Source organism: Protobothrops mucrosquamatus, unplaced genomic scaffold (assembly GCF_001527695.2).
Source record: "Protobothrops mucrosquamatus isolate PMUCROS unplaced genomic scaffold, P.Mucros_1.0 scaffold368, whole genome shotgun sequence".
Classification (NCBI taxonomy): Eukaryota; Metazoa; Chordata; class Lepidosauria; order Squamata; family Viperidae; genus Protobothrops; species Protobothrops mucrosquamatus.
Window position 1 is genome coordinate 468,512 of NW_015386702.1, and position 20,062 is coordinate 488,573.

Genomic DNA, 20,062 nt, shown 5'->3' on the forward strand with positions numbered 1-20,062 from the left:
AAATGGAATATTAATCCCCATCAGCATTTGAGCTTTGTTAATTACTAGTGTGTTTTAATTACATCTCAGTAAAATTATCTGTGGTCCTCCAGGTAACTCTTCTGACTTTGCATAAGGAATTTCATCCTACCTACCCATCCCTTTTTTAAAGTCATCTTGATTTTATTCTGTGTTTGCAAAAAGCAAACAACATTTTTTTTAAATATGTGACCCAATAAATCACAAGAATGTAATAGTTTCCCCTCCCCAATTTTGCCTAATAACAAATTAGTAAAAGAAATTGTCATAATTGAAATTACTTTTACATTCTGGTAAACAGGTTATTTACCATGAGATGTATTTAAAGCTCTTGTCTTCAAAATGCAGGAGGCATAATCAACAAAATCTCAGCTCTTCCATGTTACTGTAATAAATGATTATGTATCATTTTTCAAAGCACAGTACATTTTTAAAAAAAATCTTAATTTTTGGAATAATATTAATATTGGAATAAATCCATCCAGAGTCATTTTGATATGAGATGGGTGGTAAATAAATTTAATAAATAGATAAATTTGTTAGAAGTCCCAAGTATTCTGTAATCACATATGTATGGCAGAGATTGTAGCTGAACTAACATAAAATAGCTTCAGATAATTGCTAATGTTGTTTTGAATGCATCCTGCAAAGGAAAAGGGGGTTTTAAACTGCAGCTGGGATCCATTTCCATGCATGTACAATATTTGAGAATGTTTAAATCTTTCATAGGCACAAGGAGCTGATGCTGCTTTACCAGTATGTGGTCAGCTGCATTTTTCAGAAGACAAAGGGCTGCTATTGTAGAGGGAAGTGCCACACAAGGCATTTTGACATCCACCCAATGTGTTTACAATTATTATTTTTTGCAATACTACAAAGTTACTTCTTGTAGTCCTGCAAGCTTAAAGTAAAATTGCCCTGCTAGCCATTTAGTATATCTTGTATTTAAGCTTGTCTTCAGTCTTTTTCTGCCTGTTAAGGAATGGAAAAGGGCTAATATCTTCTCTTTCAATACTTTTTTTTTACCTTGAAATATAAACCATTTCCATCTGTTGTGTAAGTTATTTTGAAAAGGTCCGGAGATACCACTTTTACTCTAGTTACTTCCAATGACTGTGTGTTTGTTTATATGGTGGATGGATATTTGTGGAATGTTGGGGAAAGCTGAAGGATTAAAACTGATGTTTCTATACTTGTATGTATTTCTGAAAGATGTTAAGTGTCCATGATAAAATTCTTGTGCTGTTACTGGTATAAAAAGTGCCTTCAATGCTAAAGGCTCAGAAATTTTCTTAAACCCACTTCATGTCCTATGCAAGTGTTTTTTCTACAACCTGCATAACCAGTACTTTGTAAAAATTTGTTTACGCTTCAATTGTACATATTATTTTTAAGAAAAATAGAATTTTTATTTAGGTACCGCCTAGAATTGAATTCTAGTCTTGTGTGATGCATTGTAAAACAATACATTTCTCTTTTGAGTACCATTATAATTGTAAAAAGGTTTTCACCTATTTTTCTACTGCTGCTGAGAAGCATGTTAACACTGACTTTATCCTACATATAGTTGGTATTTCAAATAAATGGCTTGTCTAGAAAAATGCAAGTGTAACATACTTTTCATTACAAAGTTCTGCTTCTGTGAAACTAAGTTTTCGAAACTTTTTGAGAGTATGAACAGATCTTAATTTGAATGGGCCAAACATATCGCGATAATATTCATGACCTGCATGCTTTAAAAGTACCAATAAAACTCTGAAATTACAGTAGGCAATATCTTTATTTGAAACAATTCAAGTGCCATATAATGAACATTAAAGGTAGAAGCAAGGAAAAGAAAAAGCACACCATGATGAAGATCCCAGCATGTGTTCTGAAATAATTCGGAAGGTTATGCAGGTAGGTCTGCCACAGAATATAGATAAAGAAACAATCTAAGCTTTTCAGTATAGTCATAAAACTCTCATCTGAAATTTTAGGATTTTTCTTTTTAAGTCCACTTTTCATCTTTTGCACTAGTCATTTAACTTTCAGGTTGAGTTCTGAAGAAAGCTTACTCAGTGCCCCGTATTTTTTCTTGGTTCTAATTCTATACTCTGGCTTACAGATTTGTTTTCTAGCCTGAGACCATTCATTTCACTTTTAAGCAAGATGATTAAAGGGGATTTCTCTTTATGAGTCATCTGCGTTGGAAGTGTTGACTATATTACTTACTGCATGACGTGAAGCTAACCATTCTACATTCCAGCAATTAATGGCTACTCTGCCTTTCAGTGACTTTACAATATTCAAACTAATTGAATTGCCTTAAGGATCATGGTCTATCAAAGCTGCCTTAATGAAATGTATTCTTTATCCTGTTCAAGTGTTTTATTATGGAGCTCGCTTGATTTCTGGCCAGTCATTAAGTCAAGCCACTTACAGGATTGCAGTAATATAAATATATAGATGCATAATTTTTTTCAAGTAATCCATATCCAAACTGAAGCACGCTTTGGCCCATATATGAAATAAAATGGATGGCTTTGTTCTGGGATGAAGTGATAACAGGGCGGGGGAAAAAGAGCTAAGGATATTGGCAGCAGTAATTGAAGGGAAAGCACTGGGAAGATTTGGAGAAGTAGGTGGGATATGCCATACTGGGAACTGCTGGAAATGATGCACACCAGCCTTACCCTACTTGCCTTGTAGAATCATTCTGTATATTTGAATTTTGTTTTAGCCAAACTCATACATTATTCAGTCTTTTGTCCCTGGTCAACTGCAGCTGATCTCAAAGGCTTGGCAGAACTAATGGAATGTAATGGTTTGTTCCTGGTCTGGAACAAAGCATTTTCCTTTCCACAAATGATCCTACTATTATGCCATTACTAGTTATACTTCACCTCAAGAAAGGATGACATAACAAATTAGCATATCCAGGATTTAAACAGTCTCGCAGACAGTAGTAAATATTGCAAAGTATGTCATGGTAGGCACTCCAACCTGCACTGCTTTCCTTTGAGATGACTCAAATATTCCCCATGTTACTGCATTCTACTCAAAGCTTATCATCAAAACAGTAACATAAGGAGTGTCCAAATACAAAGGTAGGAAAGAACCTGTAATGATAAATCTTTTGAGACAGCTAAGAGAAAAGACATATTTGTGCATGAAAAAATTTTGTATGTCCTGGTGCAGGTTATCTATTCTGTAGAAAAGTGATTACCTATTTGTAACATCAAACGGTTACAACAAATCTGTAATTGATCAATTTAGTTGAATTATATTACAGTTTGCTTAGATCTAATGGTTGATTTACTGTATGTGTGGATTTTTAGATTTCTTACTGGATAGAATAGAAAAGATAATCATTTGGCACTTTAATATCCGAAATCAGTCATAATTCAAGTTTATTGGGGTAATTTCTGTTTGGTATTGCTCTCCAGCAAGGATAGATTTTTATTTCCTTCTGTCCTATAATGTTTGTCAGGAATAAAAAATGCAGTAAATTGCAGCTTGGCAATACTTGGAGGGCTCTCCTTATGTCAACAAAGACTGCTGAAATTGAAACATTCTGTCTGCTAGCACTCACTCCTTCAATGCATACTTACCATACTGGGTCACTCACTCTTAAAAAATTCTCTGTAATTATGTAAGACAATTGCTTATTAATTCTAATCTGGCATGTACAGTAGCATTCATGAAAATCATGTTTCTTATTTTTCATACCAGCAATATAAAACCACCCTGAACTCAAGAGGCTATCTTATGGCTATGGCAGTGACTCTTAATTTAAAATATAATGAAAAAAATCATAACCAATGAACAGCCAAAGCTTTCTGGGATGATAGGAATTGGATTGAAATATCCTACTAGATGAGCAAATGCATAATGTGCTTTCAAGTTTAAATGTTTAGAACTAGCTTTGCTATTACAACACTCACTAACTTAAAAATTAAAATACCATTTTATTGAGGTATTGGTATACAGCATGTGATTGCTGTGAATTTCTAGTAGTTAGGTGATAAATTTAACCAAGAGAAAATAGATGCACTTAAATGATGTTTTAAACATTCTTTGCAGTATTAAGGGATTGTATTCTCTGACATAATTACAAAAGATCACGGCCATATTTTAAAATGTGGTAAATGGCTTTGTAGGCTGCTCTTCCTAAACATTTACAAGTACCTTATGTCAGTTTCAGATACTCCTTTCATTCTTAAAAAGTCAATAGATAACCTGATAATTGTGACCTACCAAAAAGCAATTTACACATTCTGTGCTGGCAGTCAGTCAAAACATATTGGTGATAATATCACTAAGCCTCTGCACTATCATTGCCTACCAGTTAACCACTGTTTATAATACACACTCTGGCCTCAGTCATATTCATTCAGCAGTCATGAATGTCTAATTATAGCTAAAAGTTGTACTTCAACTATTTCAGCAAGCCATAAATGATCCAAATTAGCTTTTTAATAGCAACAGCTAGCAGAATATATCATAATGAATGCCCTAAAACCAAGCAGATATGAAATCTTGCATTCAAATAAGTCTTTGAGAAAGGAGTACCTTGACCCTGAATGCTAATCCATTAAGACCTTTTATCTAGATTTTTCCTTTAAGTCATAAAAATATTGTTGTCACCTATAGTTTCTAAATAAGTATCTTCTGAAAACTAACCAGCCTTTCTTTGACACAAGTGACATTCTGTGAATCCATGATCATTTCACTTCTCAGTATAGTTACTAGGAATTGATGTATGCATGTGGCTACAAATAATAAACGCTGCCTTCTAGGAGACAAATCAAGATGAACAAGAAGTTAGATTTAAATTGGGAGGGAAAACCCAGAATTTAGCAGACAGCTGTATATGTAGTCTTTTAAGACTTCCAATCTAGTCTAGCTACAGTAGTACTGCATCTGATCTACTCTCCTCCTCTTTCGAGATTGAAATTCTTCAAAAAATTGCTGAATGTCCTCTCGTTTAACAACCTGTTAACAAAAAATAAATAAATAAAACAGGACAGTAGTATGAATGTTAAACTATAAAACATTTCACTGATGTTTGAATAGTTATATTTAGATGTTTAAGAATACAAAGTCAAATGCACCAATCTGACCAAAATAAGAAATGTTCAAAATTTATCAAATATCAAAATTTAAAAGTTTTAAAAGAATCATAGGGACAGGGAAACTTGTCAAACTTCCAGTGCATTATGTGATATTTAAAGTGGCTATAGTTTAGTCAAATACCTTCAGTAGGATCTACAATATAGAATTTTTGAACTTGAATCATTAAAAACTCAATTCTACTATGTCACTTAGAACAGGATACAGAATTTTTTCTAACCATCCTTCAGATTTTAATTTATCAATGTTGGTTGATTCAACTTTATTCAAAATTCTGTTGGTGAAATATACTTAAAATCACCTTACTACCTTTTATATATAGTCATTTCAATTATATTAACTTTCAAATTTATTTCCAAATCCACTACAACAGAAGCAGGAAGAGAAAACTAAGCAGCAAACTAAACTAATGAGAATGGATACCTTTTTACTATTTATATTTCCACCATTCCCTTTCTTGGAGTTCCAAGACTTCTGCACCCCAGATACTTGAGGTATTTTATCAAAAAGACAAACAGCAGGTCTCTCCATTTCAACTGCTAGATTTAAAAACAGTAAGCCTCAATGTTCCAATTCTGCTATCCTCAAGAACACAGAACTAGCAACTCAAATAACAAATTTTGAATATCTTCTATAATCATAAGTTTACATATCAAATAGTACTTAATTGCTACAAAGTCTGTTACATTTGTTTCTAATTTGCAAATAAGTCTTCTGATTTTAGATTTAAATCTGTATACTTTCATAATCATCCATGGCTAATTGAGAGAAGTTCAAGCTTCTCTTCCCCATTTTCAGACCACTGCTCTAACAAAAGATACAGCTAGGCATATTCAGACCAAACTACCATGAATCTGATACTGATTAGTAACAGCATTATACCAAACAGAATTATAGATATTTCTAAAACTGGGTAGTTTGGCAAAAGGTCATCCAAAGTACTGATTGGCCAGCTTAAATTTCCCTCTTTGGAAGCTACTCCAAGGTCTTGGAACATTTGCTCAATGATCCTGCTTTGGCTTCAAGCAGTTAGCAGAGAGTGAAGACCAGAAAATGCTGTGGAATTATGGAATCACCCTGTAAGAATGCCTAAATATGTTTGATAGACTTCAAGTAATAAAAACAACGTTTATGTGTTATTTTATTTAGTAACTGACCATTTCTTACTCTTCCCTATAGAATTGTTTATTGAAGTGTATTGAGTTGAAAATCTAATCTTTTTGCCTAGCTTGGGATACATTTTATCCATGTTCTAGATCAGGGGTAGTCAACCTTGGCTCTTTTATGACTCGTGGACTTCAACTCCCAGAATTCCTGAGCCAGCATAGCTGGCTCAGGAATTCTGGGAGTTGAAATCCACGAGTCATAAAAGAGCCAAGGTTGACTACCCCTGTTCTAGATATTGGTAGTACATTCCTGCTTGGCTCTTAAGGGGGAAAAGAGGGAAAAGCACTGGAAATACAGTTTATCTAAAGCGCTTAAGACTTGCATGTTCCAGGTGATTATTATTAATCCAAATTAATATTTATTTCTCAAATTAATATTTATTTCTCAAATATGAAAAGGGCCCTAACGGTCTCACTTATCTTATACAGCTGGAGATCCATATATGCAGTTTGTCAAAGTGTCACAGATAACAACGGTTATATTTCTAAACCATTCAAAGAATATTTTAATAATAGTATTAAATGATATTGTATACTTACTGTTCCTTCATCTGCAAATCTTCTCAAATAGTCTGTCAATTCTGTTTTCAAATCATTGTACTCTGAACCAAATAAAAATGATTTTATTGTAGCTGCGTATTTATAGAGGTTTTTTTTTCTCCTTTGTGGCTTGTCAATCAGCTTTAAAGATGCGCCCCCCCCCAAAAGTACTGCTTTAGTTATACTACAATTATACTGCCCCTCTACTTCTCTGTACTTTTGTGGGGGTATTTATTATTTATAAATAAAAAATTATCCATACTCCTTATTGCTGAAGGACACTTAAGCTTATCTAATTTAAGCATTTCTGATAGATTGCTGCTGACAGTATACTACAGGGACAATCTTATAAATTCTTACTCTGACTCAACAGTCCTAAGCCAATATTCTTAGTCAACTACCATAAACAATATTGTATTAGATTTTTGTGGGCTGATTTTTTTGCAGCCTCCAAATTAACAAAAATGTGGCTGGAGATTCATTCTCTGAGCTTGTGGGTTGGTTTTCGAATGTTTCGTTACCAGGCTGGGTAACAGCTTCAGCGGAACTTATGGAATGTCAGAGTGGTGTTCTTCTGCTTATAAGGCCTTTGTGCGGTCAGTAGATCTTGTGATGGGAGGGTCACATCAAGTGAGGATCTTGTGATGGGTCAGGTGTGGATCATGTCAGGTGAGTGTTTTGTGATGGATCTTGTGAGGGGTCAGATGTGGGTCATGTCAGGTGAGGTGATGGGGAGGCACTTCAGGTGAGGGTCATTGGCAGGTGAAGAGCTGGTGATGGGGGTTGCATGAGTTGGTTGAAGGTCAGTGATGTTGCTGGTTAGCTGTACGGTTGATTTGAATTCTCAGGGATTCATAGGTTGGTTGTAGGTTTGTCGATGAAATTCCTTGTAGAGTGCCAGGCTTCGATAAACTGGCACGCATGGCGGGTGGTAACATGGCCAATGATTCTTGTATTGCTCCAATCTAATTGATACTGCTCGGTGTCAGTGTGGGTAGCAATTAGGGATTGGGGATTGTGGCAATTGACTACCAGCCAATGTTCATGGATTCTGGTTCACAAAACCCTCACTTGAAATGACCCACACCTGACCCATCACAAGATCCTCACCTGACGTGACCCTCCCACCACAAGACCTACTGATCACACAAAGCCCTTATAAACAAAAGAACATCAACTATGACATTCCCTAAATTCTGCTGAAGATATTATTAGCCTGGTAACAAAACATTCGGAAACCAACCACAAGGTCAGAGAACAAACCTCCACCCTCATCCTATACCCAAGCTACAGATATTCACCACTATCACTAACAAAAATGTTTTAGAGCATCAACTGAAAAATGTTTTAGAGCATCAACCTCTTTCCCAATTCTATTTTCCTACAAAAAGTGAAATCCTATCCAGACTATTTCTCATTTATTTTAATTACTTACCACAGATGAGCTCTACCTGCTGTACTCTGTTCATACTGTTAAGCGTATCCATTAGAGGATCTCTTCTATCTGCTTCTTGGTCATTTGTCCCTTTATTTTCATAAGCCAAGACAGTATCACATTCATCTGTTAGGAATGGGACTTCCATATCAGAATACATTTTCTGAAGAATAAGAAATTATTCTCACTGTACATGTTAATCTATAAAATATTTCATGAATCCAAAATAGAAACAAATTCATTTTTTCAAATTCATTTTTTTAAAAAAGTAGCAATAGCACATATGAGAGCATATAAATAGCTTTAAAAATAGTGCAAAATGAAGTGAGATGGGGGAAAAATAGCTTTGTGACAAAGGAACCTAAGCAATTCAAAACAACTCTAGCAAGCTTATGAATGGAGAAACAAACAACTGTGGCTCTACAATAAATGTATAAATTCTAACAGCAAAGTCAAAAATCCCTACACACAATACTTCTTTCCCCCCACCTTTTTATAAAATTTTACATGAGACAAATCTCTAAAAGTGATTGGTTATGTAGATTTTCAAATGACAGAACAAAACATAAACACTCATATTTTTCTAAGGTACTATATTTTAAAGACATATTTCTACCAAGTGTGAAATCTTTTACAAGGTTTCAGTTTTTACTGCCAAGTTTGTTTTTTTTATCTTCCAAAAAGGAAGACAATGAATTTAAGATGAACTGAGAACCAGCTGGGTCTAGTGTTCAGGTGCTGACCTAGAAACCAGGAGATGGTGAATTCTAGTTCCTCCTTAGGCATGAAAGTCAGCTGGGTGACTTGGAACAGTCACTCTCTCTCAGCCCAGTCCATCTCACAAGGTTGTTCTTGTGGGGAAAATAGGAGGAGGAAAGATCATTATATATGTTTGCCACTTTGAGTTATTTATAAAAATAAGAAAGGTGGCATTTAAAAAATATTTTTACAATGGTAGACATAAAATTATAAACATATACTAGCCTCTCCTCCTCAAGCAGAAACAGCCCCCCTGGAAAAAAATATGAAAAAGCAGTCCCATTTAGGTGTTGAAAAAAGAATAAATTCAACCAGATCAGCACAGATCATACACTCATTTCCCAGGCAATTGTTTCAGAAAAGAACTATATATTCTTCTACAGCTCATATAGATACAGCAATTTAAAAATGCATACCACACATGCTTTGCAGGTGCATAATTTGCTTCGCCAGTTGTGTGGCCAGAAGGTGGCTGTATTTTGTTTCAGATTCTTCTTGGCTTGAAGTTCTTGCAGCTTGCACAACAATATTTCCTTAACTGGCTGCAGTAAAATAAAAGTTACCAGTGTTATTTAATTTCCTTATCCTTTGCTCATTCCAGTCTGTTTAGCACCCCAGATTTATTGTTTATAGTATAATATTATGCAGTTCTTCACTTGCACGTTGATATAGCTAATTTCAGAAAGGCATATTCCGCATCAGAAGAGTTTGGTAAATGTATTCAACTGACTATGCTTAACAGAAACCTTCTCATAGTTTTAAGTTAAATGCATGAAAACAAAAAAAGACAGATAATGTATGGGGTGGGATTTATGAACCCAAATGCTAGTTCTATCCACTTGCAGGCAATATTAGATATTTCTGTAAATTAGATTTTGTAGGGGTGGTGGTGCCTTCAAGTCAGTCTTGCCTCCTGGTGACTGATTGAACTAGTCCTTGCAGTTTCCTTGGCAAGATTTTCAGCAGTCATTTGCCACTGCCTGCTTCCTAGGGCTCAGAGATTGACCCAAGATCACTCAGCTGGCTTTATGCCCAAGGCAGGATTAGATCTTACTCCCGTGCCTTAACTAATACACCAAACTCTCATAAATTAGATTAGGCTACATGACTCTACTTAATACATATCATGGCAATGATGCAGCCAGGAATATCATGAGCTCAGAATTACAGCTTTTAATAATATGATGCAAAACAAGAAATACAGGACTTACCACTGAACATTCATTGCCAGAACTGGTAGATGGTTCATTAATTTGTATTGTTTTATCTTCAGTCTTCATTTGATCTACACTGTTTTCATTTTTGATTACTTCAGTTTCTTCAACATTCAGCACAGTTCCATTATCAGCTGCAGCAATAACTTTGGTCACAGTTGGAACTACAAGAAATAGACACCTAGACCTATTAGAATAAATATAGTAAGTGCTATTTCTACCTCAATTAGCTAAAATATCTTTGCATAATTAAATATCAATGTAAACAATACAACTAACATTGCTAAAAAGGAAACAATGTCACATGATAACATGATCATTTATTTATATTCTATCTCCAAAAAGACATTTTAATGAAAGTATTGCAATTACAAATAATAATCCACATCTTTTAATGAAGTGTAGGTTACTGATCTTATACAGTGATGTTTAAAAGTTTGCAAAAACTTTTGAATTTTCAGTATTGTATATTCAAATGTTTGAATATCCAATATATAGTTTTTGATCATTTTTCTCAATAAATCAATGAACAAGAACTTGTTTAATTGGCTCCTCTTTATCTAGCTTTAGGACTTGTGCAAGACAATCCATTATCAATATTATATTGGTTATATTTATGCAGGAATATTAAAAATTAAAAAGAGTTCACAAACTTTTAAGTACTGCTATATTTTATGCCCTAATGGAGAAAATGCCCAAAATTCCAATGCTTTTGTAAAAAAAATGGCTGACTGTGAAAGTTACAAATAAGAAAAATATGTCATAGTGGCAGGACAAACTTAGTTATATAAAAATTTATATTCCATTATGTCCTCAAGAACCTGTATCATCATTGACATTCTGAAAAATAATGAAACAGGTGCTTCTTTGAATTATATCTGATTATTTTCATGCTTTTATTTTAACAATAGTGTCCAATTTCTCAATACAATTTCCCCCAGAATGACATATAACTAAACTATTATATTGGATAACTACCTTACCTCTTCACCTTCTCATGTTTTATGCAGTAATAATATTTAAGTTAAGTTTTCAAGTCTTTCTCTTGCAATATTCTAATGACATAAAAATTGTCAAAACACAGCTAATTAACTTGAAATGTAATTTTTGAATAAAAATTTAAATGTGTCATTTAACAAGCCTGTACCTAATATTTTACAACATGGTACTAGGTATCTATATTCAGAACCATCAGAAAGTACTAAACCTGTCACAGGTGTGATCTAATATCACAGGGCCTTAGAAAACATATTTCTTCAGTAATATATATTTTGCTGAATTATAAAGATTAAGGACTATCTGCTGGACCACACTAGAGAAGCCCAAATGCTTATCTTTATTTTCTTCCAACAATCCAATCCTCAATTACGCAAAAGTTGCTCAAGTAAGAAATGTACTCACATACAGTCATGTGAAAAAGAAAGTACATATACAGAAAGCAATTATTTCAGGTTATTGCTGCTACAGATGGTTCTACAAGCTATTCCTCATAAGCCATACTTTTTTTATACATGGCTTCTCCATTTTGGCTTTCTTTTTGTAAAATAAATGATGACATGGTATAATATGTCATGTATTGTTGTTCCTTTGAGGCTGTATTTACCTACTTTTGAGAACGGCTAAGCACCAGATATTTTTTTATGTTCTGAACTCAGAGAGTGTATTTTCTTTTTCACATGACTGCAGATACCATTAGGTGAGAATACAATCTCTTACAAGATTGTTTCTTCCTAACCATAAACTGAAAATTTTCAAAACAAAATTACAAAAGATAAAGTAGAAGTTTGAGCAAAATATTTGCCAGTTAAATAGTTTCTGGTATCTGCCCCATTTCAACTCCCAGTAAGCAGCTGACTAATTGGTCAGATTTAACTTTCAGGGCAGAATTCTTTTCCATGCAGGCATGTTTAGTATTAAAATTGTAGTTTGCATATCATAAAAACTTCAATATTTAACCCCAAATAATGCATTAAATTAATAAAATACAACAAGATGAATACATATTTCACTCATGCCAATTAAATGAAAGCATCTAATCAGAAATCTTCCATTTCACTGAGTTCTGATACTTGGTCAGGATTAAATATTAGCTCAACAACAACTGTTATTTTTCCTCACCTGCTAACCGCGAGGCATATGCCCACAAGAAAGGGCAGTGATCCATGCAAGACTGACATATCATTTCATGAAAATCCCCACTATCTGGAGGGACAACACCAAGATGCTGAGGAGAAGCAAATGAAAATGCAGAACAATTATGTATTACTGACAAACAGTAGGACTCTTCATTAAAATTAGAACAAGGGATCTAATATCACAGAATTAGGGCTCATGTTTTTCGTCTTAAGTTTCTATAATCCATGCAGTGTATATAGCTGAAATATTAGCTTTACTTTCAAAGCTATCATTCCTTTAAAAGGCTGTAATTCATAGGGTAGTATTAAATGTTTCTCAAACTAAAAGATTTCAGCGCCCAAATTGATTTTAATGCAGATATTAAGGACACCTTGTATGGGTTTGAAATTCTGAATTCACTTATTTAAGGATCTATGCAACTATTCTCTGAAAGATTCAAGACTGCAAGAAAAATCTGGTTTTTACAAGTTACATATTTCCAATCCTTTTCATTTATGATACAATTTTATTATATTTGCTTACCCTTCCATGAAACCAATCTTCACAAACTATGCACTGGATCATTTCATCTGGAATCTAAAGATAGAATTATAGTACTATATTATAAAATATATTATTACGTCAACCCTTCAGAAACGGGTCTTTGAAATTACAGAGAACATGTAATATTACTATCAGTTTATCTTGAGTTGGCATTTTCATATATAATTATCTGTATTGTCAACACACTGCTACATCCAGTTCAAAAGGGCTTATTTTATATCATTCAAGTTCCATGTCACTGAAAAATATTAATTCCACTTTTAACTTTCAACACTGAAAAAGTGAATGTGGAGCAAACCCAACTCACCACAAAAAAAGTCTAATTACTGTTTCTTTCTAACCTTGTAAATACTTGAATTTATATTAATTTGAAATGTATTTATAACAGCTCTAAATTTTTAAAATAACTTTTGATGGTTACACAGATTGGGAAAAAGACATACATTTCTATGTCACATGCAGCTTATTCAATATTCCTGGGACAAAGTACACGTAACAGATATTCAAACCACTGGGTTATTAATTTAATGAAAATAAAATTCCTGAGAGATAATATCTGTCTTATTTTATTACAACCTCAGAACACGAATATAAGCTAGCCTCCCGGATCTAATTTCTCTAAGAATGGCTTATTTCTAATATCCAAAACATAAAACTACAGTGGTCTTCTTTTATTTTTCAATTGTACATGTAAAATTCCTGTTTTTCACTTGAAAAGGAATAATAAAAAAATAAATTTATTACATCTTATGAACTGCATGTGCACAAAATGTATTTCCATCTTTTACATATCATTACAATACAATTTACCTCATCATCAGGGTCTGGGTAAGGTCTTTTACAAACACAATATAATCCATAGAAATTATCATTATATTTATTTGCTGGATTCACTGTTGCCTTTTCCTAAAAAAAATGTAAGACAGGTACCTTAAATAGAAGATAAATCAAAAAGAAATTATATAAAAAGAATTTATTTATTCTGTGCATCCTACCTCAATCATCTCAGAAAAAAATAACCCTTATCAATTGTCCTTGATGAAGGCAGATTCAAATATTGTATAAAATAAAATTAGGTCTTCCAACTAAAGTAAGCAGGCAATCCTGCCTTTACTATTTTTATAAATGAGTCAAGGTGGCAAACGTATACAATATACCTTCCTCTTCCTATTTTTTCCATAATAACAACTCTGTGATGTGGATTGGGCTGAGAGGGATGACTGGCCCTAAGTCAAACTGTAGTATCGGTATGTATTAAGAAAAACATACAGCAACTTTTTGAATTAGCTTTTGTTTACTATTTTACTAGGCTGATATGGTACTCTAATTATCATTTGACTGAGTGGCTTACAATTCTGCCACACATAAACATGTTTAAACAGTAAAGCAATAAATATTACATAATATATTATTCCTATACAATTGACTCATAAATCCATATAATTTACACTCTTACATAGGAAGAATTCTGAAACTCTCTCTAAAAGGCCTGTTGAAATAACTATGGTTTTATTGACTTCCAGTAATTTAAGGCAAGGCAATTCTCTAGGGGATCTATTCCAGAGAGAGAGAGAGAGAGAGAAAAAAGGGCTGCCTCTGAGAATCCTATAGATGATACTTTTTGAAAGAGGGAATCTGGAAGGAACCCATTTTTTCCTGTTTTAACTGGGCCAGCATAAATTATTGGGAGTAGGAGATCCCAAATCCCAGAAATCAAGTGATAACCTGTGCAGATCTTGAAGTAGCTGTTACATGAATGAACCAAGGCATGACCATAATTACTCAACTACTTCATTCCAGAGTAACTATAGCTTCAAGGGCAGTCCCATTTATAGTCACTGTTAGTCTATTTGGGAAGTGAAAAGGGCATCTCTATACTCTTGTTTTGGCAGGAATTCCAGCTGCTTGGATTCCTCTTGCAGCCTCCAACTTTTCTTCTCTTACATTAGGGTTAGGATTTTATAATTTCAGATAAATAATAAGTCTGGCCGCCATTTTTCTCTCAAATGTAAACCTAATATTCATACTTACAGGATGTAGTTTGCATTTCAGATTTTTGAACTTGCTGTTTCCACAATCGCAACAGAAGTTTCTAGGGGAAAAAAGGGCAAATTCTGAAAGATGCTAGTGTCATGATCTCCATATACTTAAAGCAAGCCATTTACAAATTATGTTCATAATAGATGGAAAACATCTTCAAAAATTATTAAATTATAATTATTAAATCGTATTTACCATCCATTTTTTTCAAACCAAAATAAATGTCTCTTAAGTATTCACACAGCTAATTTCAGTTATAATCCTAAAGACGTCATGAAACTTTCAAAACAACTTTTTAACTCATAGAACTATATATTGTGGTTATATTTTGTAGTGAAGTAGCACTCTTTTCTAGCTGGAAATTAGGAACTTGAAAATTATATTTATTTACTCAAGCATTTCACTTTTAAAATACACTGATGTAATAATACCTTGAGTCCAATAAATCTCTAATAAAGAGTGTCACAAAATTAGATTTTTCCTTATTAAAAAATAAAATTGTATTCTATAGGCAATCCTCAACTAACAACCAATTGTTCACCAATCATTTGTTGCAATATCCCCAAGGTCACATGATCAAAATTCAGGCCTAACTGCACTTCAACTCCTCCTCCCATCTATTTTCCCTCCATCTCTGCCTTTTTGGGTGCCTTGCATTCCACCACATATTCCTGCACTCTGTGTTTTGTATCCTTCCTTCTTTCCTCTTAGAAATGCTCAGTCTTTTCTTCACAAACACCTAGAAGGAAAAATGAAGAAATCCCCCTGTGTGTATGGCAGAACCTGCAAGGAAGATGGGGTACAGCTACAGGCTTTTAAGCCTTGATTGAAGCATATAAGAAGAGCCCATCTGTCTAGGAATCCTAGCACCCAGTGCATGTGGGCATCTTTGTGGGCACTAAGATATCTAAGTTGCAAGGGGCCTCTTGCATGATGCCTAGGAACAGAAGCATTCAGAATCCTGGTGGAAGCAGATGGGCGCCAGAACCACAAACCAGGCAAGGAAGCAGTTACCCCACCCCCAATCAAGATTTAAAAACATAGGTCCATGCCTTTCTCATCTCATGGCCACTAGCACTTCCCCTGCCATCTGTGCTGAAGATTGCTCCAGTAGAACCCATCCATACATGCTGGCTTAGAGCATAAGCTATGCTGCCTTTGCTGACAATACTTGTGGCTCAGGGGCCAATCCACCACCACTAGGGCTACTGAAGGGCAGCTGGCTCCAGATGCCACACAAGAGGAACTGGATTGCTTAGATATCCCAGGCTTACTACATGTGGCAGTGTGAGTATTTTTGAGGGTGCTTGGACATCAAACAGCTAGGCTCCTCTTGTATGCCTCAATCAAGGCTTAAAAGCCTCTACTTGTGCCCCATCTTCCTTGTGGCTCCTAGCACAGCATGGAGGGGGGAGGAATTCATTTTTCCTAGTCAGTATTTTCAAACAAAAGACTAAACATTTATAAGCAAGAACAAGGAAAGATACAAAATGCAACATAGGATGCAGGGCTGATGCAGAAATTCTGGTTGGGGGAATATATTGTTTTCTCTGCAATGCCTAACTCAAATGCTTATCCACTGGTTGCTCTCATATGGATAAACAAGCAGCGAAGTTGGGGAGAGTTCTCAAGCACTTCTCCTTAGTTGACTGGCATCATGTGCTATTTGCCTTTTGATTCGCTGAATCGTTCATATATATCTCCTTCTTCCGCTGATCCAAACAGCATCTCCCGCACAGCCTCCATCTTCACCCAGGGAACTGCCACCCCCTCTTCCTTCTCTCCCTGTGTGCATCCCAGGCTGCACTTTCACCCAGCACCTGGCCACCCACAGAAGGAAGATAGCAAATGCCATTTGCAGGCAGTGGGTGACCACGTTGGCACCAGGGATATGAAACAAGAGTGTGAGGCACCCAAAGGGAGAGAATGAGGGGGCAAGATTGGCTGGTGGGACGAACTGAAGTGAAGGCAAGTGTGGCAGGGCAGAAGTGTGAGATCCTCACCTAACAGTAGTGCTGTCCTAGCCTAACAAGTGTTAATGAGTCTACTGGAACTGCCATTGCTAAACATACAGTCATCTAACGTTTCACATAATGACCATAGTGATCAAAGTTCCAGTCCCAGCTATGGTTATAAGTTGAGGACTAATTTAAATAGCTGAAGACTGATAAATTGGCCTAAAAAGGATGAATTTATTTTTTCTTGGCTTACCTTTTTGTATATAATTCAAATAATTTGTGAGAGCCATGGCATTCATAGCTGCATGCTAAACAAATCCCTGCTGGTTCTTCACCTGGTGGTGTACATGTACTGCAGGCATATAATGCCTGCCTCTTTACAGCACCCTGGAAAGACAACAGCATAACAATGAGAACAGTCAGGAAAAGTACCATGTTAAGATTTTGCTTTTACAGAGAAATCTTAAGACAACAAACCTGAATCCTAGAAGTTAAATAGTTTTATTCTTACTGGAGGTTTAAAAGAATTCTTAAGTAACCATGTCCTAAAACATAGGTCACTATACTTATCTTACACCTAATTCAACCAGGAATAAGTGATTATAACTAATTTCCATTTAGACAAGTAGATGAACAGCAAGTAACAATACTCTGTTAGATAATCATGGAAATTGGTTATCTGACAGAGATAACTGAGCTTCTACTCCTACTGCTAAAGACAGGGGTCTTCAAACTTGGCCCTTTTTATGACTTGTGGACTTCAATTCCCAGACTTCCTCAGCCAGCATGCCTAGCTGAGGAATTCTGGGAGTTGAAGTCCACAAGTCATAAAAGAGCCAAGTTTCAAGACCCCTGGCTAAGAAACTATGCAAAAAAAACTCTCAATATGCAATACTTAATCACCTGTAAACTCTTTGTGAGGCACATCATTAAAATATACTCTATTGTCCACTTGTTATATATTATATAAATAGTTTACAATTAATATTTAATTTCCCCATTCTCAGTACCAAGCTATTGATGTAAAAACACAGGAAATATTAGTGCTGTATATATTGAGTGCTTGCTAGGACAGATGTGACTTTATTATTTGGCTTTTTTCTTTTTTTATACCAAAAAGTTTTTGTATGGTAGAATCCATCTCACAGTTTATATTGCCCATAATACATTGGTAATTTTAACTTATAACAACTTCTTTTGTTGAAAAAAATTAAAAAGATTACCATTTATTTTTTGTATTTTCTGTATTTATACTTTTAATTACAGTTTTCAGACTTTTTTTAGTCTGAAAACTGTAATTAAAAGTATAAATACAGAAATTTAGCATATTTCAGTTATTGTTGGAGCTAATAATAATTGGTTGATTATAACAAAACAAAACCCACAGATCAAAAAGGTGACAAGATCTTCTTGGCTGATCTCAGCTTTAAAGAGCCAATTCTGTGTAGGGTTAAGGCACCAGGTTAGAAATTGGAAGGCTATGAACTCTAGTCTTGCCTTAAGCACCAGCCAGCTGGGTGACCTTGGGTTAGTCATTCCTTCTCAGCCCTAAAAAAGAGGCAATGATATCTTACTTCCCAAAGATTACAAAAAACCTGAAGAGACTAGTACCATAGTTGACAAGAGTCAACAATGACTCAAAGGCATGCTCCTGCACACACATACACAAATATATGGTTATCTCCCCTTTTTTCATTACACTGCTGTTTTGTTATTACTAATAGCTTGTGAACTTATCTTTTAAATTTACCACAATATTCACCATTGCTAATAAACCAAAAATAAATTATAGTACTGTCAGCAGCCGCCGCTAGTCAAGTTGCACTTCCATGGCCCCCCCAAATTTTGTCCAACTTCCTACCCTGAGCTCCCCAGATCTTATGGTCTGCAGCTCCCATCATCCACTGTCAACAAGCACTGACTTTACTGGCTAAGAATAAGAGAGTGGTAGTCCACCACTCCGTGTTGCTGTAGTGCAGTGGTTCTCAACCTGTGGGTCGGGACCCCATTTGGGGTCGATCGACCATTTCATGGGGGTCGCCAAGCAAGGCTGTCCGCCATTTTTTTTGTCCGCCATTTTTTCCCCTTTTCCGGCGGGTGCCTTACCTCCCTTGGGCTGGGCCAGCTGGTGGTCGGCCTGCTCCGTTTCTGCCGCTTGCCAGCTACGCCTCGGCCAGCGCAGGGGGCGGAACCACGCATGCGCGGCGCTCCCGGGCAGGGAAAGTCCTCGACTTACGACCGGTTGGGTAGTCCTCAACTTACGACCGGTTTAGTCCTCGACTTACGACCGGTTTAGTCCTCGACTTACGACCGGTTGGGGGTCGCGGCATTAAAAAGGTTGAGAACCACTGCTGTAGTGGTTAAGACATCAGGCTACAAACCCGGGAGACAGCGAGTTCCAGCTCCACCTTGGACACAAAGCCACCTGGGTGACCTTGGGCCAGCCACTCTCTTTCAGCCCCAGGAAGGCCCAATGGCAAACCCAAACCTTGCCATTCTCCCCATTACTTTCCCCGTTCTCACAGTACCAAGCTATGGTAAATATATGCAGGGAGTTGTCGTGGACAGTCGTCGAAAATCTGACAGCGCTGAAAACGGGAGAAAAAAGTCCGACATAACTGAAGGCAAGAGGTTAAACTTGCAGTGTTTCTCAACCTTGACCATTTTAAGGCATGTGGACTTCAACTCCCAGAATTCCACAGCCAGCATTGCTGGCTGTGGAATTCTGGGAGTTGAAGTCCACATGCCTTAAAATGGTCAAGGTTGAGAAACACACCAGGCCGGCCTTAGCCAGCCCCGCCCTCCTCTCACCTGAGAGTAACTGCAGCGCTCGTGGTCGCTCCCGCCTAGCACGGCGCGCGCTTCGTTCTCCAACTCCTCGTTTTCGGCCAGCACCTCGGCTAGCGACACGATGGGCTCCTCGCCGTTCCTGTCCCCGTCGTCGCCGCCAATGGAAGCGCTGCTGTCGTTGCCGCCGTCCTCTTCGGGCGCGCCAGAAGCAGCCGTCGCCCTTTCCATCTCCCTGACGTAGCTGCTTCTCCGGCCCCGTCGTAAAGAGCCCGAGGCGGAGGAGGAAAAGGCGGGAAAACGAGAACCCGCCGCCAGGTGACGCTTCCGCGCACACCGGAAGCGGAAAAC

At 36.2% G+C, this 20,062-nt stretch overlaps 1 protein-coding gene across 1 annotated transcript; it reads right to left on the minus strand.

Annotated features, from left to right (window-relative positions):
* Positions 1–1,779: 1,779 nt before the first annotated feature.
* UBR7 (ubiquitin protein ligase E3 component n-recognin 7 (putative)) lies at positions 1,780–20,040 on the minus strand. The gene is made up of 11 exons (XM_015815697.1): positions 19,736–20,040; positions 17,178–17,311; positions 14,958–15,018; positions 13,737–13,832; positions 12,906–12,959; positions 12,366–12,471; positions 10,245–10,411; positions 9,450–9,575; positions 8,275–8,437; positions 6,840–6,901; positions 1,780–4,995 (listed from the first exon to the last, which is right to left on the minus strand). Exons 1-11 carry the CDS (start codon positions 19,940–19,942, stop codon positions 4,903–4,905), a joined length of 1,269 nt encoding a protein of 422 aa, XP_015671183.1. The 5' UTR covers positions 19,943–20,040; the 3' UTR covers positions 1,780–4,902.
* Between the last annotated feature and the right edge of the window lie 22 nt (positions 20,041–20,062).

What these genes read in the sequence shown, in the direction of transcription:
- UBR7 (XM_015815697.1), bottom strand. Translation starts at nt 19,942, where the DNA reads ATGGAAAGGGCGACGGCTGCTTCTGGCGCGCCCGAAGAGGACGGCGGC. An exon ending in ACCCAGACCCTGATGATGAG is followed by an intron (nt 12,960 to 13,736) that starts GTAAATTGTATT and finishes TTCTATCTTTAG; the next exon opens with ATTCCAGATGAAATGATCCA. An exon ending in AAGATTGGTTTCATGGAAGG is followed by an intron (nt 12,472 to 12,905) that starts GTAAGCAAATAT and finishes GCTTCTCCTCAG; the next exon opens with CATCTTGGTGTTGTCCCTCC.